Here is a 22720-nt window from a genome sequence, read left to right as displayed (position 1 = left end):
TTCACTTTGTCCTATAGGGTCACTATGAGTAGGAATTGACAACGATGGGTTTGGTTTTTTGGATCTATTTCTAAATTGGTGAAAAGGTGGAACCAGTGGTGAAAAGTATTTTCAGGTTCAAAATATCATTCACTAATTTATTAATTCATTCATCTTCAGCTTCTGATTATTTGTGGCAGTAAGGTTCTTTATTTAACACTGCTTTTTTTTTTTTTTAAACTTTTTTAATAATACGCTGTACAAAATATGATAATAAAATGAAGAGGGAAGGGGAGAATTTTTACAGGCAAATGATTTTTAATGGAAAGTAAGGCTGCAATCATGAATTAGTCTCAAGTCTTCAGGCAGACAACTCTTAGTACTTTTCCTTGGCTTTACATACGCCATTATTATTCCTCTCTCTCTACATCCACTCGCTAAAAGGTGAGCTTCTGGAAGGCAGGACCTGCATCCTATTCATCTTAGTGGGACCAGGACCTAGCATAGTGCAAGGTACCCAGTAAATACTCCATACAAATTTGCAAAAAATTTTTCTACTGAAAACATTTGCTCATGTGGCTTTCCTACCACCTGCCTATCTTAATCTATCCATCCCTTAAAAAACTTAATTCCCAGCTCCTTCATGAGGGCTTTGTTGACTTCCTCTCAAATACTTTTGGTTCTCTGAAATCTGGGCTTCCAACCTCCGTTGAGAATTTGCATTTCTAACAAGTTCCCAGGTGATGCTAATGCTGCTGGTTAGGGACCAATTTTGAGAACTGCTGTAGGACAATGGTCCTCAAAATTTATTACATAAGAATCACCTGGAGATCTTGTTAAAATGTAGATTCTGATTCAGTGTACCTGGGGTGGAAATCCAAATTCTCAAAAAAAAAAAAAATTCTCAGCAGGGTATCAAACCAGAACAAACCAGGTGAAAGCTCTGTTTGAAATATCTGTGCAATTAATGCTATTGTGTGTTAATCTCTAATTATGTCATATATATTAGTCTTGCCTCTCCAAGTAAATTTTAAATTTTATGTGTTTCTTACCATAGCTTATTCTCAACAATCCCTACAGGGCCTGGGCCCCTAACAGGCATCCGATAAATACATACTAATTTAAATCACGAGAACTTCAAATTAAATGATGAAATCTATTGTTGAGGATACGCAATCATGATATCCTATTCTTCACAACCTGTTCCTGCTTTTGTTAATGGGGCAAGGAAGATAGATTGTTTAACCTTGTTTGTCTTTTCCCAGGAAAGGAAGGAAAAGAGGCAGCTCTTTGAGAGCCCAAGAGCCAAAGTTCTGGTTTGTCTTTCCTGCCTCTCCATACAATAGAACTTAACCGTCCTTTAAACTTTCATGTGCATAACACATTAGTTCCAACCTAGATTTCATAATCTTGAGGGCAGGAGCCATATCTAATTCTTCCTTTATATTTCAAAAGGGCCTAACTCTACACTGGACATAAAGCAAAAAAAAAGCACTCAGTAAATACAGACCTGTAAACTAATTTTCTACCTGCCCATTCAAAGCTTCCCAAAAGATAAATGCTGCTTGTGCCCCTGCCCCCCACATTTTTATAGAAATATGGGGGAAGTTATCAGGAAGCCTGCTCTTACACTCTTCTCTCCCTGTTGTTTTAAAACCTCTCAGTCCTGCTGTGATACACATGGATCCCAGCTCCAGTGAGTCCCCAGTTTTAATCCCTCTGTTCCATGTACTTAATTCTTCCTGTAACAAATCCTTTTAACAGCTGTTCTTCCTCCTATCATTCCACTTTGACCTTCTATTCACTGCTGGTCTTAATCAACAGGTTCCACACCAATTATAATAAGTGCTTTACAATGTGCTTGTTAGAAGGAATACAAAATAGGAAGACCAGTCTCTTTCACGTGGAAAATTCAAGGACAAAATTATGAAGCAAAATAAGTAAATAAATAATAAGCAAATAAATAAAGTAAAAAATCATAGTGACAATAAAATCAGAACATATAAAGCAGCTAATGACAGAATACAAGCATAAGCCAAAAAAACAGCACAAAAGTAGTCAAGGCCTGGGGAGACTGAGGATCTAGAATTAGGTAGGTAGCAATGTGAATGCAATAAAAGGAATGTATTCTGGCCGGGGAAACCCTGGTGGCGTAGTGGTTAAGTGCTACAGCTGCTAACCAAAGGGTTGGCAGTTCAAATCTGCCAGGTGCTCCTTGTAAACTCTATGGGGCAGTTCTACCCTGTACTATAGGGTCACTATGAGTCAGAATCGACTTGATGGCACTGGGTTTGGTTTTTTGGTTGGTATTCTGGCTGGAACTGAATGAACTAGCAAGAGGTAAAGATTTTCTGTGCCAATAGGTAATAAGGCCAATTCTGAGAAAATAAAAAAAAATTTTTTTCAACCACTTAACTTCCACCAGTATTTACTGAGCACCTACGCTATACCAGACTCTTGTAGACATTAGGAAAGGAGCAATGAAAAAAACAAAACCCCTGCTCTTATAAAGCATGGAAAAAACAAAATTTAAGAAACTCAGATAGTAATAAACCCAAAACCCACTGCTGTCGAGTCAACTCCGACTCACAGTGACCCTATAGGACAAAGTAGAACTGACCTCTTGGTTAGCAGCCACAGCACTTAAACACTACGCCACCAGGGTTTCCACTCAGATAGTAATAGGACTACAGAAAAAAAAAAAAAATGGGACTACAAAAAACAATACCAGGTACTGGGAAAGACGGCATGAGATTGGAGGAAGACTCATTAACAACCTGCAATACACAGATGACACAACCTTGCTTGCTGAAAATGAAGAGGACTTCAAGCACTTACTGATGAAGATGAAAGACTCACTACAACTTTCAGTATGGACTGCACATCAACTTAATGAGAAGAAAAATCCTCGTAACTGGACCAAAAAGCTATATCATGATAAATGAAAAAAAGATTGAGGTTGTCAAGGATTTCATTTTACTTGGATCCATAATCAACGCCCATGGAAGCAACAGTCAAGAAATCAAATAGCCTACTGCATTCGGCAAATTTGCAGCAAAAGACCTCTCTAAAGTGTTAAAAAGCAAAGATGTCACTTTGAGGACTAAGGTGCACCTGATCCAAGCCATGATGTTTTCAATCACCTCACATGCATGTGAAAGCTGGACAATGACTAAAGAAGACTGAAAAAGAATTGATGCGTTTGAATTGTGGTGTTGGTGAAGAATACTGAATATACCATGGACTGCCCAAAGAACAAACAAATCTGTCCTGGAAGAAGTACAACCAGAATGCTCCTTAGAAGCCAGGATAGTTAGGCTTTGTTTCAAGTACTTTGGACATGTGATCAGCAGGGACCAGTCCCTGAACAAGGACATCATGCTTGTAAAGAGTGAGTGAAAAAGAGGAAGACTCTTAATGAGATCAATTGACAGAGGCTGCAACAATGGGCTCAAACATAGCAACAATTGTAAGGATGGCGCAGGATTGAGCACTGTTTAGTTCTGTTGTATGTGGGCAGGGTACCTACAAGTTGGAGCCAACTCGACGGGACCTAACAACAAGATCGCCCCAGCATATCCTGTGAGCACAGGAACTAATTAAACCCTTTGCGTAGAGGCCATGCCAACTCATAGGAACTGATTAGTGAGTGTTAATCAGTACAGTTCCAGTGCTTCTGCTGGGAAACCAAGCCCATGCCAGTCTGAAACGCTACCAGAACTATCACCTTGGTATTCAGAAAGCTGTCCCAGTTATCTTCATACTAGATGGAAAATAGGATTTGCGTCACATGGTACACTGAAAAGATCTGTGAACAACAGGTTAATTGGATTTTATCAGCTCTGCCGCCAACTGCCTGCTGATCTTGGGAAAAGCATTCAGTATCTCTGAGCCTCAACATCACCTGTAAAACAGGCTTGAGTAAGATGATCTCCACGGTCTCTCTCAGATCTGTTATCCTGTGGTTCTGATAGCATCAATGCTGTAGTACGCAAAGCATATTCCTGGGAAGATTTAGGACAATTTCTGGTACAAATGAACGCTTAATACATGTCTGCTGAATTATAGGAAACTGACAAAACAGGGTCTTGATGGACAAATGGGTAAGCTATGGAACACTAGAGAGGATCTACTAAAGCATGAGAAGGGGCAGCATAAGCCATGGTGTGTGGCAGGAAAAGCGATGTGGTATTAGAGCAGAAAATGCGTGTCTGAGAATACAGGAAGGAGTGGCATACAGAAAATGGCTAGACTGAGTCCTTTCTTACCGCCAGCTAGTTACTCACATAACAGTTTCTTTTACCTTAACACAAAATCAAAATGAGAACAATATGACAACTCCATAGGGTGGCTTTATGGAATGTCTAAAACCCTTACCTAGTAAGCATAAAGTGTGCATGCCGTTTTGTCTGTTCTTCTTCACTTTGTCAAAGAAGCTTTCTGGTCTCCAAGTGTCTGTCCAAAAAACAATAGAAACTGTCTCCCCAAACTTATACAACTAGAAAAAATAAAAACATTAGTTAGTGATGGAGCAATTCACTAATTACTATTTCACTATTTCATAAAGAAGAGAATTTAATTCCTTTTCAACCAAAATAAAAAGTGAGAACCAGACTTGGAAAAGGTTGAAGATCAACTTTGTAACAAAAAAGGTGTTCTCTTTGCTCCACAGCAGGTGGTGGCTTTCTGATGCTCTTTTCAGTTGTAAGCTTCTGATTTTTTTTAAGCTTCTAATATTGTGGCAAGCAGTATAGGAACATACACAACCAATTCATGACTTAGCCATGTAGCTGCTAAAACTACTAAATTACAAAGACCACAGAAGTAGGTTAAAAGACTTCTGAGAGTCAGAGCAGGTTTCACAAGGTTAATACTACTACCCTCATTTATTTCACAGATGAAGCCAGCAAGGGTCAGAAAGACCAACTGACTTGCCTAAGGTCACAAAGCTGTTGATGTTGTGTGTCCTCAAGTCAACTCCGACTCAGTGACCCTATAAGACAGAGAACTGCCCCACAGGGTTTCCTAGGCTGTACTCTTTATTGGAGCAGATTGTCAGGTCTTTCTTTTCCCACAGAGCAGCTGGTGGGTTCCAACCGAAGACCTTTCAGTTAGCAGCTGAGCACTTAGCTGTTGTACCACAAGGGATCCTTGGTCAGATAGCTAGCTAGTAAGAAAAAAGAAACTCATACCTAGCTCTGAGGGGGTACTCCTTTACAACATGCCATCTCAGACAAGTCTACACATTGTATATGCACTCCACCCGTTTCTCAAAACCTATATACCTCCTTATTTTAGCAAGATTCTATTTGTTCCCTCACTAGAGATCCCATTCAATGATGAGGGCCCTTTCCCAAACCTCCTCTTTTCCCCCCAAGTAGAAATCAAAGAAAACATTTCAGAATTACAAAGTCCTGGACTATGAAATTAGAGATGTGGGTTTTACTCTTATTTCTGCTAATACTTCTCTACTACTTGTGTGACACTGGGCACGTTTCTTAACCTCTACATGCCTCAATTTCTGCATCTATAAATTGGCAATAAAAGTACTTACAGGTTATTATAAGGATTGCTTAATACATACAAATGCTTAAAATAGCATCTAGCACATAATGAGCACTATATAAATGTTTGCTGTGATTGTTATTGTTCTATGGAAGGCATATTCATCCAATAAATTTTTATTATTGATCATGCACTATATGCCAGGCACTACACTGTTGCTGTTGTTAGGTGCCATCGAGTCAGTGACAACTCATCGTGACCTTATGTACAACAGAATGAAACACTGCCTGGTCCTGCACCATCCTCTCAATTGTTGTTATGCTTGAGCCCACTGTTGCAGCCACTGTGTCACTCCATCTCATTAAGAGTCTTCCTCTTTTTTGCTGACCCTGTAGTTTACCAAGCACGATGTCCTTCTCCAGGGACTGATCTCTTCTGATAACATGTCCAAAGTATGTAAGATGTAGTCTTGCCATCCTTGCTTCTAAGGAGCATTCTGGCTATATTTCTTCCAAGACAGATTTGTTTGTTCTTCTCGCAGTCCATGGTATATTCAATATTCTTCACAACACCGTAATTCCAAGGCATCAATTCTTCTTTGATCTTTCTTATTCATTGTCCAGTTTCCACATGTATATGAGGCGACTGAAAACACCATGCCTTGGGTCAGGTGCACTTTAGTCCTTGAAGTAACATCTTAGCTTTTTAAAACTTTAAAGAGGTCTTTTGCAGATTTGCCCAATGCACATACACTAGGCACAGGTATAAAGCAACAAGCAAAACAGAGCTCTGGCCATTATGGAGTATGCAATTTTGCTTACAGCTCATGCAGCAGGCAATGGCTCTGGAGTCGGGGCCCTGGTTCTTACCAGCTGGGTGATCATGGACAAGTAAAGTAACCTTCCTGACTCTCAGGAGGAAGCCCCCCCTGCAAAATGGAAATAACTGTAAACCTAATTATGTGGTTTTAAAGGATCTGATGACATGAAGTATTGCAGAGTGCCTAGTAGTTGTCCCCAACATAGTAAGGACTCAATAAATGCCAGGGATTTGATGATGTAATAATAATGATGTTTATAATGATGCTCTAAAAATATTCTAAAATGATGTGTCTTAACATATTCCAACTGCTTTCCTAATAGGAGTGAGCTCAGAAACATTACCAAATATTTGAAACTATTTGAACTACACTTACGATTTAATTCTGACAAGTTCAATTGTTTACATTCTTAAAAAAGGACTTTTGGCATCTCTGATCAAATTTTGAAATATCAATATTATTCCATGCAAAAACTTGAAGAGAAAACTATTAAAGAAAATCATATAAGCAATTATATAGAAGTGCTTTAAATGGGTCTTAACTGTTTTAAGAGTCATAGAAATATAGTCATGGAAGTAAACAACTAAGTTCTTTATTCAAAAAAGAAAAGGGATAGCCCATTTAAAAGAGAATTGAGATGCTGGTCACATATAAACATTGACTGAAGCATTTGGTGTAAAAGCTTCTTTGAAACGTTTAATTTGGGGGTTTAAAGAAAAGCTCATACAAGTGCTGCTTTCTAGGACCCTGATTTATAAACTGTAACCATTCCTGTGGCTGTGGTGTAAACTTCTTCAGTGAATCCTGGAACATTATGCAAACCATTTCACCATTTAGTTGTCAGTACCTCAAAGAACAGAAGGGCCAGTTCTCTGTGTTTCACAATCCAAGGACCTACCAGTAAACTATAAAAAGAAACTGGAACAATATCATACAGTGACGAGAACTGTGGTTGCAGAAACCTAAGAACTGAACTGTCTTATACTGTAAACCTTTGTATAGTGATTATTTCCCCCAAAACATTACTGATAAAATCTGAAAGACTGAAAAAATAAAACTAAACAGTTGCTTTCTAAGAAACAGTAAGATAAATACAAGTCCCTTTTTTTTTTTAAAACCTGGAACAATTGATAGAGAATTAAGGAATGCAGTTTACCTAACTGGATGTTTTATCTACTGAAGACAAACAAATGAAAACTCAACTCAAAATGATCAATTCATTATGTATTAGGCACTATCAAGTTGGAGCGAGAAGATGCACAGGAAAAATATTAGGTAGTATATAATAATGATCAATTGTGAGATACAGACTAAAAACACTACAAAAATTTGGTACTTTCCTCACTTGGAAGCACCTGAAGGTGGCATCTGAAAACAGAGAATATAAGCTGGACCATAAAGGATGGATAGGATTTAGACTGGGGAAGTTGAGCTTAGGGGAAGAATGAGATGGTATAAACAAAGTTAGGTGGGAAGTCTTGGGCAACATTTGAAATGCCATTAAGCAATTCTCTAGAAATAGCTAACCATACCTGACTTGCCTCTAAATGGTCTCTAATTCCTGACATCTTAACAAGAGCCAATTCCTGTCAATTCCAGCTCTGTAATTTATCTAGAAACTGACTAGGTACTCATTTCTTTTCCCATCACCTTAGTTCAAGCCCTCAACACCACCTGCCTGAACTACCTTGGCAGACTCCTAACTCATCTCTCTGCCACCGTATTTCCTCCCTCAAATCCATCCTCAAAATTCCTGCCATATTAATCTTCTGAAAGCACATCTTTCAATCTCCCAACACAATTATCAGCTTTCACTTGCAAAAATGTGTAATGAGAATGGGGAGATGTCAAAACCCACCTTTAAGAGTTTCCAATGGTCCAAGCTTGAACAATTTTAATAATAAAGTGACAGCATTAAATTATAACCCCAAAAATAAAATCCATGAGTCCATACTGATATAAATAAACAACTGAATAAACAAGTAAGTAAATAAATAAATAGAAAGAAGGGACAAGTCTTCTTTACAGAATAATTCTAAATGATGTATGTAGATACCTCCTATTCCAGGTGATAGAATTTAATTCTCCTCCCCTTGAATGGGCTGGACTTAGTGACTTTCCATTCTCTACTGCTTACAGAATATAGAAAGGGAGAAGTATTAGCTTTACAGTGGAGAAACTTGGCAGACACTACCATAACCAAGCTGTCAAGGTTAAAAAGACATATTGACACCATGTACCCTGTGATATAATACAATGGAAAAAAAACAAAAAACAAACCTGTTGCCATCAAGTTGATTCCAACTCATAGTGACCCTAGACAACAGAGCAGAACTGCTCCATAGGGTTTCCAAGGAGCACCTGTTGGATTCAAACTGTCAACTTTTTGGTTAGCAGTTGAACTCTTAATCACTACACCACCAGGGTTTCCGATGCAATGAAAAGACAACATTAAATCTGTGGTAATCTTCCCCCCAACCATAACTCCAGTCTACTCATGAGAAACATCAGACAAACCTAAATTGAAGGGCATCTGACAAAATACATGACCAGTACTCCTCAAAACTGTCAAGGTCATGAAAAACAAGGAAAGACAAAGTGTCACAGACTCAGAGGAGATTGAGGAGACATTAGTGGACAATCTAGTAAAATCAGAACAAAGTCCGTAGTATCCAGTATTGTGTTGTTTGTTGCTGTCCAGGTGGATCCGACTCATGGTGACCTTAGGTATAACAGAACAAAACATTACCCAATCTTAAAACATCTTCATGATGGTTGTTATGGTTGAGTCCATTTGTCTTAGTCATCTAGTGTTGCCATAACAGAAATACCACAAGTGGATGGCTTTAACAAACAGAAATTTATTTTCTCACATCTACTAGGTTACAAGTCCAAATTCAGGGCGTTGGCTCCAGGGGAAGGCTTTCTCTGTCGGTCCTGGAGGAATGTCCTTGTTCTCAATCTTCCCCTGGTTGAGGAGCTTCTCAGGCGCAGGGACCCCATGCCCAATGGACGTGCTCTGTTTCTGGTGCTGCTTTCTTGGTGGTATGAGGTCCCCAGCCCTCTGCTTACTTCCCTTTCCTTTTCATCTCTTAAGAGATAAAAAAGGTGATGCAGGCCACACCCCAGGGAAACTCCCTTTACCTTGGATCAGTGAGGTGACCAGGGTAAGGGTGGTGTCACAATCCCACCCTAATCCTCTCAACATAAAATTACATTCACAAAATGGAGGGAAACCACAGAATACTGGGAATCATGGCCTAACCAAGTTAATACACACATTTTTAGGGGTACATAATTCAATCCATGACACCACTGTTGTGGCTATTGCGTCAATCCATCTCATTGATGGTTTCCATCATTTCTGCTGACCCTCTACTTTACCAAACACAATGTTACCCAGCGATTGGTCTTTCCTGATGACATGTTCAAAGTAAACAAGCCAAAGTCTCACCAACCTCGCTTCTATGGAGCATTCTGGTTGTGTTTCTTCCAAGACTTATTCATTGTTCTCGAAGTCCATGGTACTTTCAACATTCTTTATCAACACCACAATTCGAAAGCATCAATTCTTCCTTTTTCACTGTCTAGCTTTTGTATGCATACGAGGTGATTATAAAGACCATGGCTTGAGTCAGGTGCACCTTAATTATCAAAGTTTCATCTTTGCTTCTTGGAATTTAAAGAGGTCTTTTACAGCTGTTTTACCCAGTGTGATACACCATTTGATTTCTTCACTGCTGCTTCCAGGTCACTGATTGTTGATCCAAGTAGAATGAAATCACTGACAACTTTAATTTCTTCTTCATTTATCATGATGTTGTTTATTGGTCCAGTTGTGAGGATTTTCATTTTCTTCACATTCAGGTGTAATCCATACTGAAGACTATAGTCTTTGACCTTCCTCAGTAAGTTGTCTACTTTTTTTGCATGGTAGGTTGTGTCATCAGCATATCACAGGCTGATAATGAACATTCCTCCAATCCTGACCTGCATTCTTCTTTATAGAGTCCATCTTCTTAGACTGTTCAGCATACAGATTGAATAGGTAAGGTGATACTATACTAATATTAATTTCTTAGTTTTGACAAATATAGCACTATTGTGTAAGATGTTAACACTTGCTAAGGACTCTGTTGAGCCCCACATGTGTCCTACATATATGTATATCCTAAATCAAATCAGTTAAATCTGTGAGGTAAAAGCTGAGCCAGCAGTGTTGCCAAAAAAATGTACCACGAAACCACATAATCCCCACACGTCTGTCAGTTTGTCATACTGTGGTGGCTTGCATGTTGCTGTGATGCTGAAAGCTATGCCACCAGTATTTCAAATATCAACAGGGTCACTCATGGTGGACAGGTTTCTGCTGAACTTCCAGACTAAGACAGACTAGGAAGAAGGACCTAACGGCCCACTTCTGAAAAAAACTAGCCACTGGAAATGTTAGGAATAGCAGCGGAACACTGTCTGATATAGTGTCGGAAGATGAGCCCTCTGCAACAGCAGGCTCGAGCATGACAAGGAGTGTGAGGACTATGAGGATGGCACAGGACCTAGCAGGATGTCGTTCTATTGCACGTGGGGTCACTAGGAGTCGGTACTGGCTCAATGGCATCTAACAACAAGAACTCTGTTAAGCCCCACACGTATCCTACATATATAAAAAAAAAAAAAAATGTCTATCCTAAATCAAATCAGTTATATCTCTGAAGTGAAAGAAAGCTGAGCCAGCAGTGTTACCAAAAAATGTACCACGAAACCACATAATCATAATTAACTAGTTTTCTACATAGAAATACCAGCCTGAGGCTGATTTTTGTTTTGTTTGTTTTAAATCTTCACACACATTTTGCTTACCACTAATTTTTGCGGACACTAAGGAAGATTATGCACATCGTCACACATCAGGTACATAGTTAAACTTAAAGCTGAATGGCTATGTAGACAGAGAGGCTACAAGATTTATAATGTTACTCATAAATGAGACAGAATTCACACATGAAAATTAAATAAAAGAATTAAAACTCTGGGATGAGGGGATGAAAAATATACAAGTAAACATACAATTCAACTCAACAACTATTCGTCGCACATTAATTATGTGCATGACACTGTGGAAACGTGCTATGGAAGATGTGAAGATGAGTCAATCAAAGAGGCTATAATGTGGTAAAAACATAAACATGTACAAGTAATTGAACATTCTATAGAGGATGGGGAGTTACCAGAGTTGTCTGAATAGAAGAATGATACAATCAATTTAGAGAGAAAACTATGAAATGGAAAATGATGACAGGAGGGTGTGATTAGAAATAGTAATAGTAGAAATGGAAAGAAGGGAAGTAAATTTTAACACGCCCATGATTTAATAAGCAACTGGTCAAAAACATTCCCACATGCCTAAAAGAACAGACAGCTTAGGTGAGTTCTTCTAAGGGTACATAGCAACATAGAGCTTTGGTATCCTTATGACCTAGTTCAGTGTTTTTTGTACTAAGCTAGGCTTTATCATTTCTGCCCTAGACCCTGTACAACAATGAAACCAATTTAATGCTTCTAAAAACTGCCAGTGAGAACTACCACAGGGGCAACAAAACTGATTACCAAGATGAGCATTGTGGTATGAAAAAAAGGAAGGAAATGAGTTGTTACCTTTTGAAAGTAATATACATTTTTCCAAAGCAGAAATAAAAGCTCACTGGTGTCAAGTCAGTTCCGACTCACAGCGACCCTATAGGACAGAGTAGAACTGCCCGATAGTTTCCAAGGAGCGCCTGCTGGATTTGAAATGCTGATTTCTTGGTTAGCAGCTGTAGCACTTAACTACTACGCCACTAGGGTTTCCAAAGCAGAAATGTATTATATCAACAGAGGAACATATGGCAATACTCAAGATCACTCATGCAACAGCCAGTGAAAGTGGGTGCGTTTCATAATGATGAGAAAATTATACAATCTTTTCCTGAAGTCGGCCACAACTGATAATGAAGTTTTTATTCAGAAATCATTGCTCCCTGTTTTCACTGAACTGTCTCATTTATCTGTCCTTCAAAATGTCTTGAAAGCATTTTAGCCCCCAAATTTTTACCGAAGAATTAATATGCTTAATGATAATAAATGACAAATAACACTCCAAGAAAAGTATTTCAGAATTTGTAATTTGCTCTTATTTTTGTTTGGTCTGTAAGGTTCACAATACACATAGTTAAGTGTTGAATAAAAAGATTTAAAGAGAATATACCAAAATATTAACTACGGTTACCTGTAGGTAGTGGGACTATGGATGCTTTTGTTTTCTTCTTTATGCTTATTGTATTTTCCTAATTTTCTACAATAACTATAAAAAAAAAAAAATGGTATTTATTATCAACTTGTTTTTTTAAATGGTTCTTTTAAAGCAGGAACAATATTAATGGAAGCAATTCTGATTCTGCATGACTAAGCTGCTAAATGCTTCTCCAGAAATGTTAAACCTAGAGAATTCAAGGAAAGAAGGACCTTGTTTTACCTATCTTCTGTGGATTGAGAAACATCTCAGACTTAAACTTGATCAATTTATTCAGCAAACATTTATTATTTGTAATGTCTAATCACAAGTAACTTGCCTGACTAAACAAATAAATCAACTTTGATTAGAAAAATCTGCAAAATACAGACTATGAGTGTTAGAAATATCTGTTATTTAGGAATTGCAGCTAACATGATTTTTAGGGTACATATATTTACAACTAATGTTTCAACTATAAAAAAAATCCTTCTAAAGTTTACTCAATGAAAACTTGAGTACCTAATGTATTTTGATCAAGGTAACCTTTGCCAAAAACTAGAAAACAGGTCAGCTTTTTAGGGCTCATCTTGTTTAGTAATTTTCATACTTTTTTAGTGCCAAATATTTGTCATAAATGAGCTTTTCAACAGAACATCCAGAGTTAAAGACAATGATTGTGCTCCTCTGGGATTTAAATTTTCCTGGTTTCGTGTCAATTATTTTATTACCTGCATAATCCCTGAAACATCTTCATAAATCTTGGTGCAGTTTGAAAACCACTGATGTTGTTCAACCTCCGTCCTTGCCCCACCCCCTTAGAGTTAAGGAAGCTGAGACCCAGAGAACTCAGACAACACAGTAGTTACTGCCTGAGCAAAAAGTACAGGTAGTCCCCAACTTATGACCTATTCAAGTTAGAGTGAACCACCACGTTGTTTTTGTACATCTCATCATTAGTGATACGTACTATATACAATGTTGTAGTGTGTTATTTACTGACATTATCATTCTTAGATGTTCGATTTTATGATTTACTGTTGATAACACTGCCATATAGCAGGCTACGGCCTGGTCTACACTGAAGTTGGTGTTGGAGTCAGGAGTTGTAACAGGCAGAAAGTTGGGCAATGTTCAACTCTAACGACACACAGCAATTGCACTGCGCACACTCCCAACAGCCGGTACGACTCCAACTTCATTGTTACAACACTGACGCCAACTTCATTGCCGACGAGGCCTTTATTGTGATCTTATGCAGCATTTTGTACCATAAGAAGCATCAGGTGTTAATTCAAAGCTGAGTTGTTCAAGTTTCTCTAACTGTAACCCTCAACAGTATGTCTAGCAAAAGAAGTCATGCCACTGAAAGTTCTAATCCAAGGGAAAAAAAAAAGGTAAGGAAGGCTCTAGACGTGGATATAAAGATGAAGATCATTAAGGCCTATGGTAATGGAAAGAAAGTTGGTGAAACAGCACATGAGGAACGACTGTCTCATTCGACCATTTTGACAATCATTAAGGATAAGAACAGGATTTTGGAGGCAGTTAAAGGAACAACTGGCACAAAATTGACAATTTTAACAAAGAAGAGGCCAGGGCCAATCCACGGGATGGAGACGCTGTTGATGATTTGGACAGAAGAACAAATCCAGAAGAGGATTCCTATGAGTTTACCGATGATTCGAATGAAAGCATACAGCCTTTTTGAAAACCTGAAGGAAGAGCAAGGAGAAGACCACCGTGAGTACTTTAATGCCAGCAAGGGATGGTTTTATCACTTCAAACACAGATTTAACTTATATAACATGCATATAACCGGAGAAGCAGGAAGCACCGATACTGAATAAAAAAAACGAAGCTGCCGAAAAATTCAAGGATGAGCTGAACAAGATAACACGAGATGAAGAATATCTACCAGGGTAGATTTTCAACATGGACAAAACAGGCTTGTTTTGGAAAAGGATGCCAGAACAGACCTATATTCACAAAGAAGCAAAGTCAATGCCTGATTTCAAGGTATTTAAAGAAAGAATCATACTGCTGCTTGGAGGATACGCTGCTGGATTTATAAAGATACTGATAAGAAAATGTAATAATAATGAGGAGGCAGGGCCAAGATGGTGGAGTAGTCAAATGCTTCTGGTGAACCCTCTTAAAACAAAGACCCAAAAAAACAAGTGAAACGATTACATTTATGACAAACTAGAAGCCCTGAACATCAAAGGAAAAGCTAGAAAACGGAATGAGCGGTGGGGGAGAGAGAGACAGTTCAGGAGCAGAGAGGAGTTACTGGACTTGAATCGCTGGGAGCCCTCAGGCACCATTCCCGGGAGTGGCTGCAGCAGACCGGTAGTAGTGTTCGGCCACAGTTTCCTCAGGGAGAAGCAACCAGCCACACAGCCTACTCGAACCTCCAGAACCAGAGAAGAATGGCACTCTAGGCAAAAGCTAAGTACTTGCATATATTTTACCATGCCCCCCACCCCCAAGCTGGCTTCAGTGGTTGTCAATTTCCCTGGGCCTGAGATAGGTCCTGCTGTGTGCCTGGAGCCATTCTCCTGGCCTTGGAGAAGGAATATGTTCAAAACTGGGGAAAAGAAAATCTGCCAGCTCCACTAACCTGGGGAGCTCAGGACAGAAGTGGCTCCTGTCCAGGCATAAACGGTCCGTGCACTTTGAATACCTTTCCCGCCTGCATGAACCTGTGTGGGCCTATTTCAGGAGAATAGCCCCTTGCTGGTAGACTGCAACTGTTTCAGCTATGCGGTGAAGAGGTGGGTGTTTGGTGTTTGTCACTGCTTTGTCTATTAAACAGGGTCCTCGCCTACCCATATCAGGGTCCTAAGGACTGGTGGCTCCACTCAGGTCACCCAGCCACCTGTGACAGGGGTCCAAGGATAACTAGTACCTCCCAGTCCTTACAACCAAAAGCACTGGGTGACTAAGGTCCGTCTGCAGAACCCACCCACCTGTGTGCTCTAGGAAACAGGGACACGCTTTCCTCACAGGCACTCGGGGGACGGTTGTCAGCCCCCTGCCTTGTTCAGAGTGTGATCCCCTGCTGCAGCCAGATAACGATACCTACACCAATCACCCCTGCCCCTTTAAGACTGTAGGACAGAGCCTGTACCACACACTTGTTGACCAACTACATGGACACCTGAGCTGAACCCATACAAGAAAAGTAAATGGACTCCTAGGCTCATATACCTGGTAACAGCTCTAGCCATCTGGTGACAGGACGTTAGAGCTTCAAAGGCAAAAATAATCAAGCTAGCTCACTCAAGCAACCTATTCAGACATATCAAAACAAAACAAAGCGAGAAGTTAGGATATAGTAAGCAAACATAAAATAAACTAATACAATAACTTATAGATGGCTCAGAGACAACAGTCAATATCAAATCACACAAAATGCAATAATGAAAACTGAAAATAAAACGAGGTATTTGACTTAGGTGAGAACTGACAATGGAGTCATTGGAAGGGAACCCTGTCGTAAGTCAGGGACTACCTGTAAAACAAAGACTTTTTAACTTGTAGTTAAATTCTAAACCTTTTCCATTATATTTTTCCTCTACCAATTCTTCCCGATATATAGTCACTTTTACCCAAAATATTACAATCTTGTGTTAACTGACTCCCTAGGTAGCCATGATTTCTGTGGTACAAATACATATACGTATTTGTGACGCATGTTTGTCTATAATTCCTACCAGAGTGCCCAAAGTGCTTCCATGACTCTCTGCATTTGTCTGTGTTCTCTGTTGGAATTATCTTTTGTTCCCTTGTGCATCTACCAAACTTCTTGTAATTTTTCACTCTGCTTATTGAGGCATAATTTACATAGCATAACACTCACCTATTGCAAGTATACAATTCAATGACTTTTCGTAAATTTACCGAGTTGTGCAAGCACCACCAGATTCAGTTTTAGAATCAATTCTATGATTGATGATGGTCCTGGAAGCATAGAAGATGATGCAGGGCTTGTAGTGACAGGAAGCAACTGCTCTGGCAGTGACAAGTTAATGCAACCAACGAAAACAGAAAGCCAACTGAGCAATGAAGATAAGACAGGTCCTGCCCTACGCACAAGTCTGTGATGGTAAGGACCGTAACAACTGTGGTAGTACAGATGGTGGGGAAAAAAACCCATTAGCATGCAGACATCACTTCCTTTCCTGGTGCTATAAGGTAGAAATGGGCTTTGTATCTCCCTAAGTCTCAATTCTCTTAGTAGAAACTGCTCCTACAGGTCTACTTCTTTCAATCTCCTCTTATACCCGACTCTCCCATGTAGTCTTAAGCCCCACCATCTCTTGTCTAAATTACTGCAAAAGTCTCTGAATTGATTTCCCTGCTTCCAATCTTGTCTGGTGGCAATTTGACTGCCACGCACCAGCCAGAGATACCTTTTAAAAACATTTACGGGATCAGTATTTCCACTGCTTACAACCCTCCAATGGCAGACTATGTCACTTAACATAAAATCCAAACTCCTGATAGAAAGCCTAGTGACCCAATTCCTACACACCTATCTAACCTCAGATAACTCTCTCCCTTGTCTGCTATCCACAACAAGTTTTGTTTTTTTTTTTTGGTTCCCTTAGCAAGCCAAACTCATTCGCACTTTAGGAGGCTCTGGCACTAACTGTTCCCTCCAACTGGAATACGCTAGTTGATTGTCACCTTTCCTTACAGAGACCTCCTCTGACCACCCAACTATAGTTATACTTTCTAACACATTAATCTACTTGAATTTCTCATACTTCACAACTACCTGACATTTATTTATGTATTGCCTACTGATCCCCCTAGAATGTAAGCTCTTGACAGAAGAGACCTTGTTGATCAGGTTTATCACTATCCAAAGGCACTCAGTAGGCAAGCAGTAAGTACGCAAACAGTAAGTATTTGTTGAATAAGTGAATCGTTATTCATCATAACAATGTCTAACTGAGCAATCTCTAATATAGTTTCCATTTTGCAGGGAAAATTATCATTAGGAACATGGGATTTGGGATAAGGAATTTTATTTTAAAATTAATTCTGAAGTCATTCATTATATACAATAATAACATTTAAATTTTATTGGAAGTGTTAGATAGCCCATGCAACTACTTATCTTCATTGACACTGATAATAAAGTATTCTGTTGGTTAATAAACTATAAAGTTAATGAAAAATACTGAATGATTGATTCTGAACTTTCTATATTGCTTCTTTAGGACAAAAAAAAAAAAAAGGGACTGATAAACTTGTAGTTTAAATTTTTTTACACACGCCTAGGTTAGGAATTTCATACTGCTACTTTTTAATCGAAGGCAAAGATGTTGGAAAGCATATACTGTTCAAGTCTGTCACAGGACCCAAAGTAGCATTTCTGTGCGGTAACTCGGCTGTTTTTGAGCTCATAAAAAAGGTCTTTCATAGAGATGATACGATGTCTTCCAAAAGTGGTACCCACTTCCCTTTCTAAACTATTGACATAGAGAGCATGGCAAGGTAACTTGTTAACATTCTACACTGAGCCAGATTATTTTCTAATCTTGCCATGCTAAAATAAAGACAACGGAGTTCTCTCACTTTGTAAGAAATTTTTTATTTGTTTTGCTTGGTGGTTCTCAGTGTGGTACCATACCAACAGCTTCAGCACCACCTGAGAATCTGTAAGGAATGAAAATTCATGGACTTCACCCCAGATCTACTCTATCAGAAACCCTGGGAGGAGGGCCCAACCACCTGTGTTTTACAAGCCCTTCACGTGACTCTAATACATATCAAAGTCTGAGAATGGCTTTACTGTTTATTCTATAAATGTTATTGTTTTTTCCATAAATGCTAGTCCAAATACTAAGGTGAAAAAGACCAGCTATTATAGACTGAGAGACAAGAAGGAGACTTTGACAAACTTCTTCCATGACACAGGATATCCATATATTCATTTTAAATTTTAAGTGTTATGCATATGAAGATTTTTTTTTTTAATGCCTTTTATTTCAGGAAATTTTAGAAAAGGAATCAATAACTACCTCTTTCTTCTGGGATATAAATAACTTGGGTGGTACAAGAGATATACCTTTGTAGAGTTATGCATAAGACAGAACCTAGAATGGCACTTCCTTTTTTTCACACAAGCAGTAAGTCATTTCATATCCGGATTAGATAACAAAACCAAGATGGGGAAAATGCTTTTGTGGCTACTTAAAGAAATTCCATAAAAATTATGAGAAAACTAAATATTTAAAAAAATGACTTAAGACATTTATGAAAATGTATGTAAATGTGGATATAATCTTAGGGGCCTATATTGAGACTAAATTATCGATTCTCAAGTAAATTCCCTCTCAAATACCTTCACCCACTTTAACTACAAGAACAAATACATCTCACCTCTTGAAACCCTGCTGGCCTACCAGTTAAGAGCTACATGGTTAACCAAAAGGTCAGCAGTTCAATCCACCAGTTGCTCCTTGGAAACTCTAGGGGGCAGCTCTACTCTGTCCTAGAGGGTGGCTATGAGTGGGGGACTTGATGGCAACAGGTCGGTTTTTTTTTTTGTTTACCAGTATAGCTCGACAGCACTGGGTTTTTGTTTTTATAGAGGGTTTTTTTTTTTTTTTAGAAGAAGGCAGGGTCACCCAGGGTTTAGCTCTATCTAGCCAGTCTGGATAACAGATTTACATGTATGAAGGCAAAGAGTCTTTTTTTATGCGTTAAAAAAAGCAAGAAACTTTAAAATAGAAATAGTTATGATAATTTAGAATAAAATATGATGAAAACAAGCTAGTTAACTTTCTTCACCAGAAAAAAAACTAAGACCAATACAAGAAAAATATATGTCGTTGTTGTCGTTAACTGACGTCGAGTCTACTCCGACTCATGGTGAACCCATGTGTGCAGAGTGGAACTGCTCCATAGGCTTTTCAGAAGTCCTAGTGGCACAGTGGTTAAGTGTTCAGCTGCTAACTGGAAGGCCATGGTTTGAACCCACCAGCCACTCTGCAGGAGGAAGGTAAGGCAGTCTGCTTTCTTAAAGATTACAGCTGTGGAAATCCTGTAGGGCAGTTCTACTCTATCCTACGGGTTCATTATGAGTCAAAACTGAGTCAACGGCAACAGATTTTGTTTTGGTTTTACAGTTTTCAAGGCTGGAAACTTCTGGAAGCCAGGCCTGTTTTCTGAGGTGCCTGGGGGTGGCGGGGTGTTCAAGCCTCCAATCTTTCAAACCTCCAACCTTTCGGCTAATAGTCAAGCACTTAACCATCTGCACCACCAGGGACTCCATATATTCTATTAGCTTAAGTTTTACAGATCTTTGTCTATCAATAATAATTTATTGCCTTCTTTATTCCCTTTCTCCTGGCAATCTTCAATTCTTAAAAGGTAGCGCTATCAACAGACATGGTTTTTAACCCCATCTTTGCCACTTACCCTAGTGGCAGAGTGGTTAAGAGCTATGGCTACGGCTGCTAACCAAAAGGTTGGCAGTTCAAATTCACCAGGCGCTCCTTGGAAACTCTATGGGGCAGTTCTACTCTGTCCTATAGAGTTGCTATTGACTTCACAGCAATGGGTTTGGGTTTTGTTTTGTTTTGTTTTGTTTTTGGTTTGCCACTTACTAGCTGAATGACCTTGGGAAAGTTTTCTCTATCTCTAGCATTCTTTGTAACACTAACATTTTATGGTTCTATGAACAAAATTCAATTTACTTCAACTGAGAAACGTTCAGAAAGGTTTTAAAGCGTGAAAAGACTTGAACTGGCAAGATTTTTTAAAAGTCTTCATTTTATTAGATGGCAAAATGATAACAATGTCTATCCCATTTCAAATGTAATAACTAAGGGCAAATGGTGAATGCCAAAAGGGAAATGATTTATACTTTTTCTCTGGTTTTCCACAACCAAAGACAATTATTTCTAAGGTGACTGGCCAAGTTAGTTAAATTGAGCTACTCTTCTTAGGTAAAAAAGAAAATACAGACCCTTCTAAAGCTGCAGACTGCTACTCGAAAAGTCGGTGGTTTGAACCCATCAGCAGCTCTGCAGAAAAGAAATGTGGCAGTCTGCTTCCACAAAAATTGCAGCCTTTGGTGGGAATGTCAAATGGTACAACCACTTTAGAAATCGATTTGGCACTTCCTTAAAAAGCTAGAAATAGAACTACCATACGATCCAGCAATCCCACTCCTTGGAATATGTCCTAGAGAAATAAGAGCCTTTACACGAACAGATATATGCACACCCATGTTTACTGCAGCACTGTTTACAATAGCAAAAAGATCGAAGCAACCAAGGTGCCCATCAACAGATGAATGGACAAATAAATTATGGTATATTCACACAATGGAATACTACACATCAATAAAGAACAGTGAGGAATCTGTGAAACATTTCATAACGTGGAGGAACCTGGAAGGCATTATGCTGAGTGAAATTAGTCAGTTGCAAAAGGACAAATATTGTATAAGACCACTGTTATAAGAACTTGAGAAATAGTTTAAACTGAGAAGAAAGCATTCTTTTGCGGTTACCAAAGGGGGGTGGGGGTGGGAGACGGTCATTCACTAAAAAAAAAAAAAAAAATTATATAGTAGATAAAAACTACTTTAGGTGAAGGGAAAGACAGCACACAGTACAGGGGCTGTCAGCACAACTGGACTAAACCAAAAGCAAAGAAGTTTCCTGAATAAACTGAATGCTTCAAAGGCCAGCATAGCAGGGGCAGGGGTCTGGGGACCATGGTTTCAGGGGACATCTAAGTCAATTGGCATAATAAAATCTATTAAGAAAACATTCTGCATCCCACTTTTAAGAGTGGTATCTGGGGTCTTAAATGCTAGCAAGCAGCCATCTGAGATGCATCAACTGGTCTCAACTCACCTGGATCAAAGGAGAACGAAGAACACCAAGGACACAAGGTGATTCCAAGCCCAAGAGACAGAAAGGGCCACATGAACCAGAGACTACATCATCCTGAGACCAGAAGAACTAGATGGTGCCTGGCTACAACTGATGACTGCCCTGATGGGGAACACAACAAAGAACCCCTGACGGAGCAGGAGAGCAGTGGGATGCAGACCCCAAATTCTCATAAGACCAGACTTAATGGTCTGACTGAGACCAGAAGGACCCCAGTGGTCATGACCCTCAGACCTTCTGTTGGGCCAGGACAGGAACCATTCCCAAAGCCAACTCTTCAGACATGGATTGGACTGGACAATGGGTTGGAGAGGGAGGCTGGTGAGGAGTGAGCTTCTTGGATCAGGTGGACACTTGGGACTATGTTGGCATCTCCTGTCTGGAGGGGAGATGAGAGGGCGGAGGGGGTTAGAAGCTGGCGAAACGGACACAAAAAGAGAGAGTGGAGGGAGAGTGGGCTGTCTCATTAAAAAAAAAAAAAATTGGGAGTGTGTAGCAAGGTGTATATGGGTTTTTGTGTGAGATACTGACTTGATTTGTAAACTTTCACTTAAAGCACAATAAAAATTATTAAAAAAAAAAAATTACAGCCTTGAATGGGGGCTATGGGGTCTATGGTCTCAGTGAACACCTAGCTCAAATGGCGTAACAGGGTTTACAAAGAAAATGTTCTACGGTCTACTTTGGTGAGTAGCGTCTGGGGTCTTAAAAGCCTGTGAGTGGCCATTTAGGATATTCCACTGGTCTCAGCCCTTCGGGAGCAAGGAAGAACAAAGAAAACTAAAGACACGTGGGAAAGATTAGTCCAAAGGACTAATGGACCATATCTACCACGGCCTCCACCAGACTGAGTCCAGTACAATGAGATGGTGCCTGACTACCATCACTGACTGCTCTGACAGGGATCACAATAGAGGGTCCTGGACAGAACTGGAGAAGAATGTAGAACAAAATTCTAACTCAAAAAAAAAAAGACCAGACTTGCTGGCCTGACAGAGACTAGAGAAACCCTGAGACTATGGACCCTGGATACCCTTTCAGCTCAGAAATGAGGTCACTGAAGGGGAACACCAGCCCTAAGGCAGGGACTGGAAAGTAGGAAGGAACAGGAAAGCTGGTAATTGGGAACCCAGGGCTGAGAAGAGAGAGTGTTGATACTTCATGGGGTCGTTAACTAATGTCATAAAATAACGTGTGTACTAACTGATGAGAAACTAGTTT

At 39.4% G+C, this 22720-nt stretch overlaps 1 protein-coding gene across 5 annotated transcripts in view; it reads right to left on the bottom strand.

Annotated features, from left to right (window-relative positions):
- Positions 1 to 22720, bottom strand: part of DPH5 (diphthamide biosynthesis 5) — a 79305-nt gene that overhangs the window by 31876 nt on the left and 24709 nt on the right. For all 5 annotated transcript variants that reach the window (XR_010321512.1, XR_010321513.1, XR_010321514.1 and 2 more), the window contains exon 4: positions 4357 to 4477. Coding sequence is in view for 2 of the 5 variants with exons in the window: in XM_023547422.2 (XP_023403190.1) it covers positions 4357 to 4477 (121 nt within the window). In the remaining 3 variants the exon portion in view is untranslated. The remainder of the gene's footprint in view (positions 1 to 4356; positions 4478 to 22720) is intronic.

Source organism: Loxodonta africana, chromosome 3, assembly GCF_030014295.1.
Source record: "Loxodonta africana isolate mLoxAfr1 chromosome 3, mLoxAfr1.hap2, whole genome shotgun sequence".
NCBI lineage: Eukaryota > Metazoa > Chordata > Mammalia > Proboscidea > Elephantidae > Loxodonta > Loxodonta africana.
The sequence above is the reverse complement of the archived record's forward strand: the minus strand, read 5'-3'. Positions and strand labels throughout refer to the sequence as shown.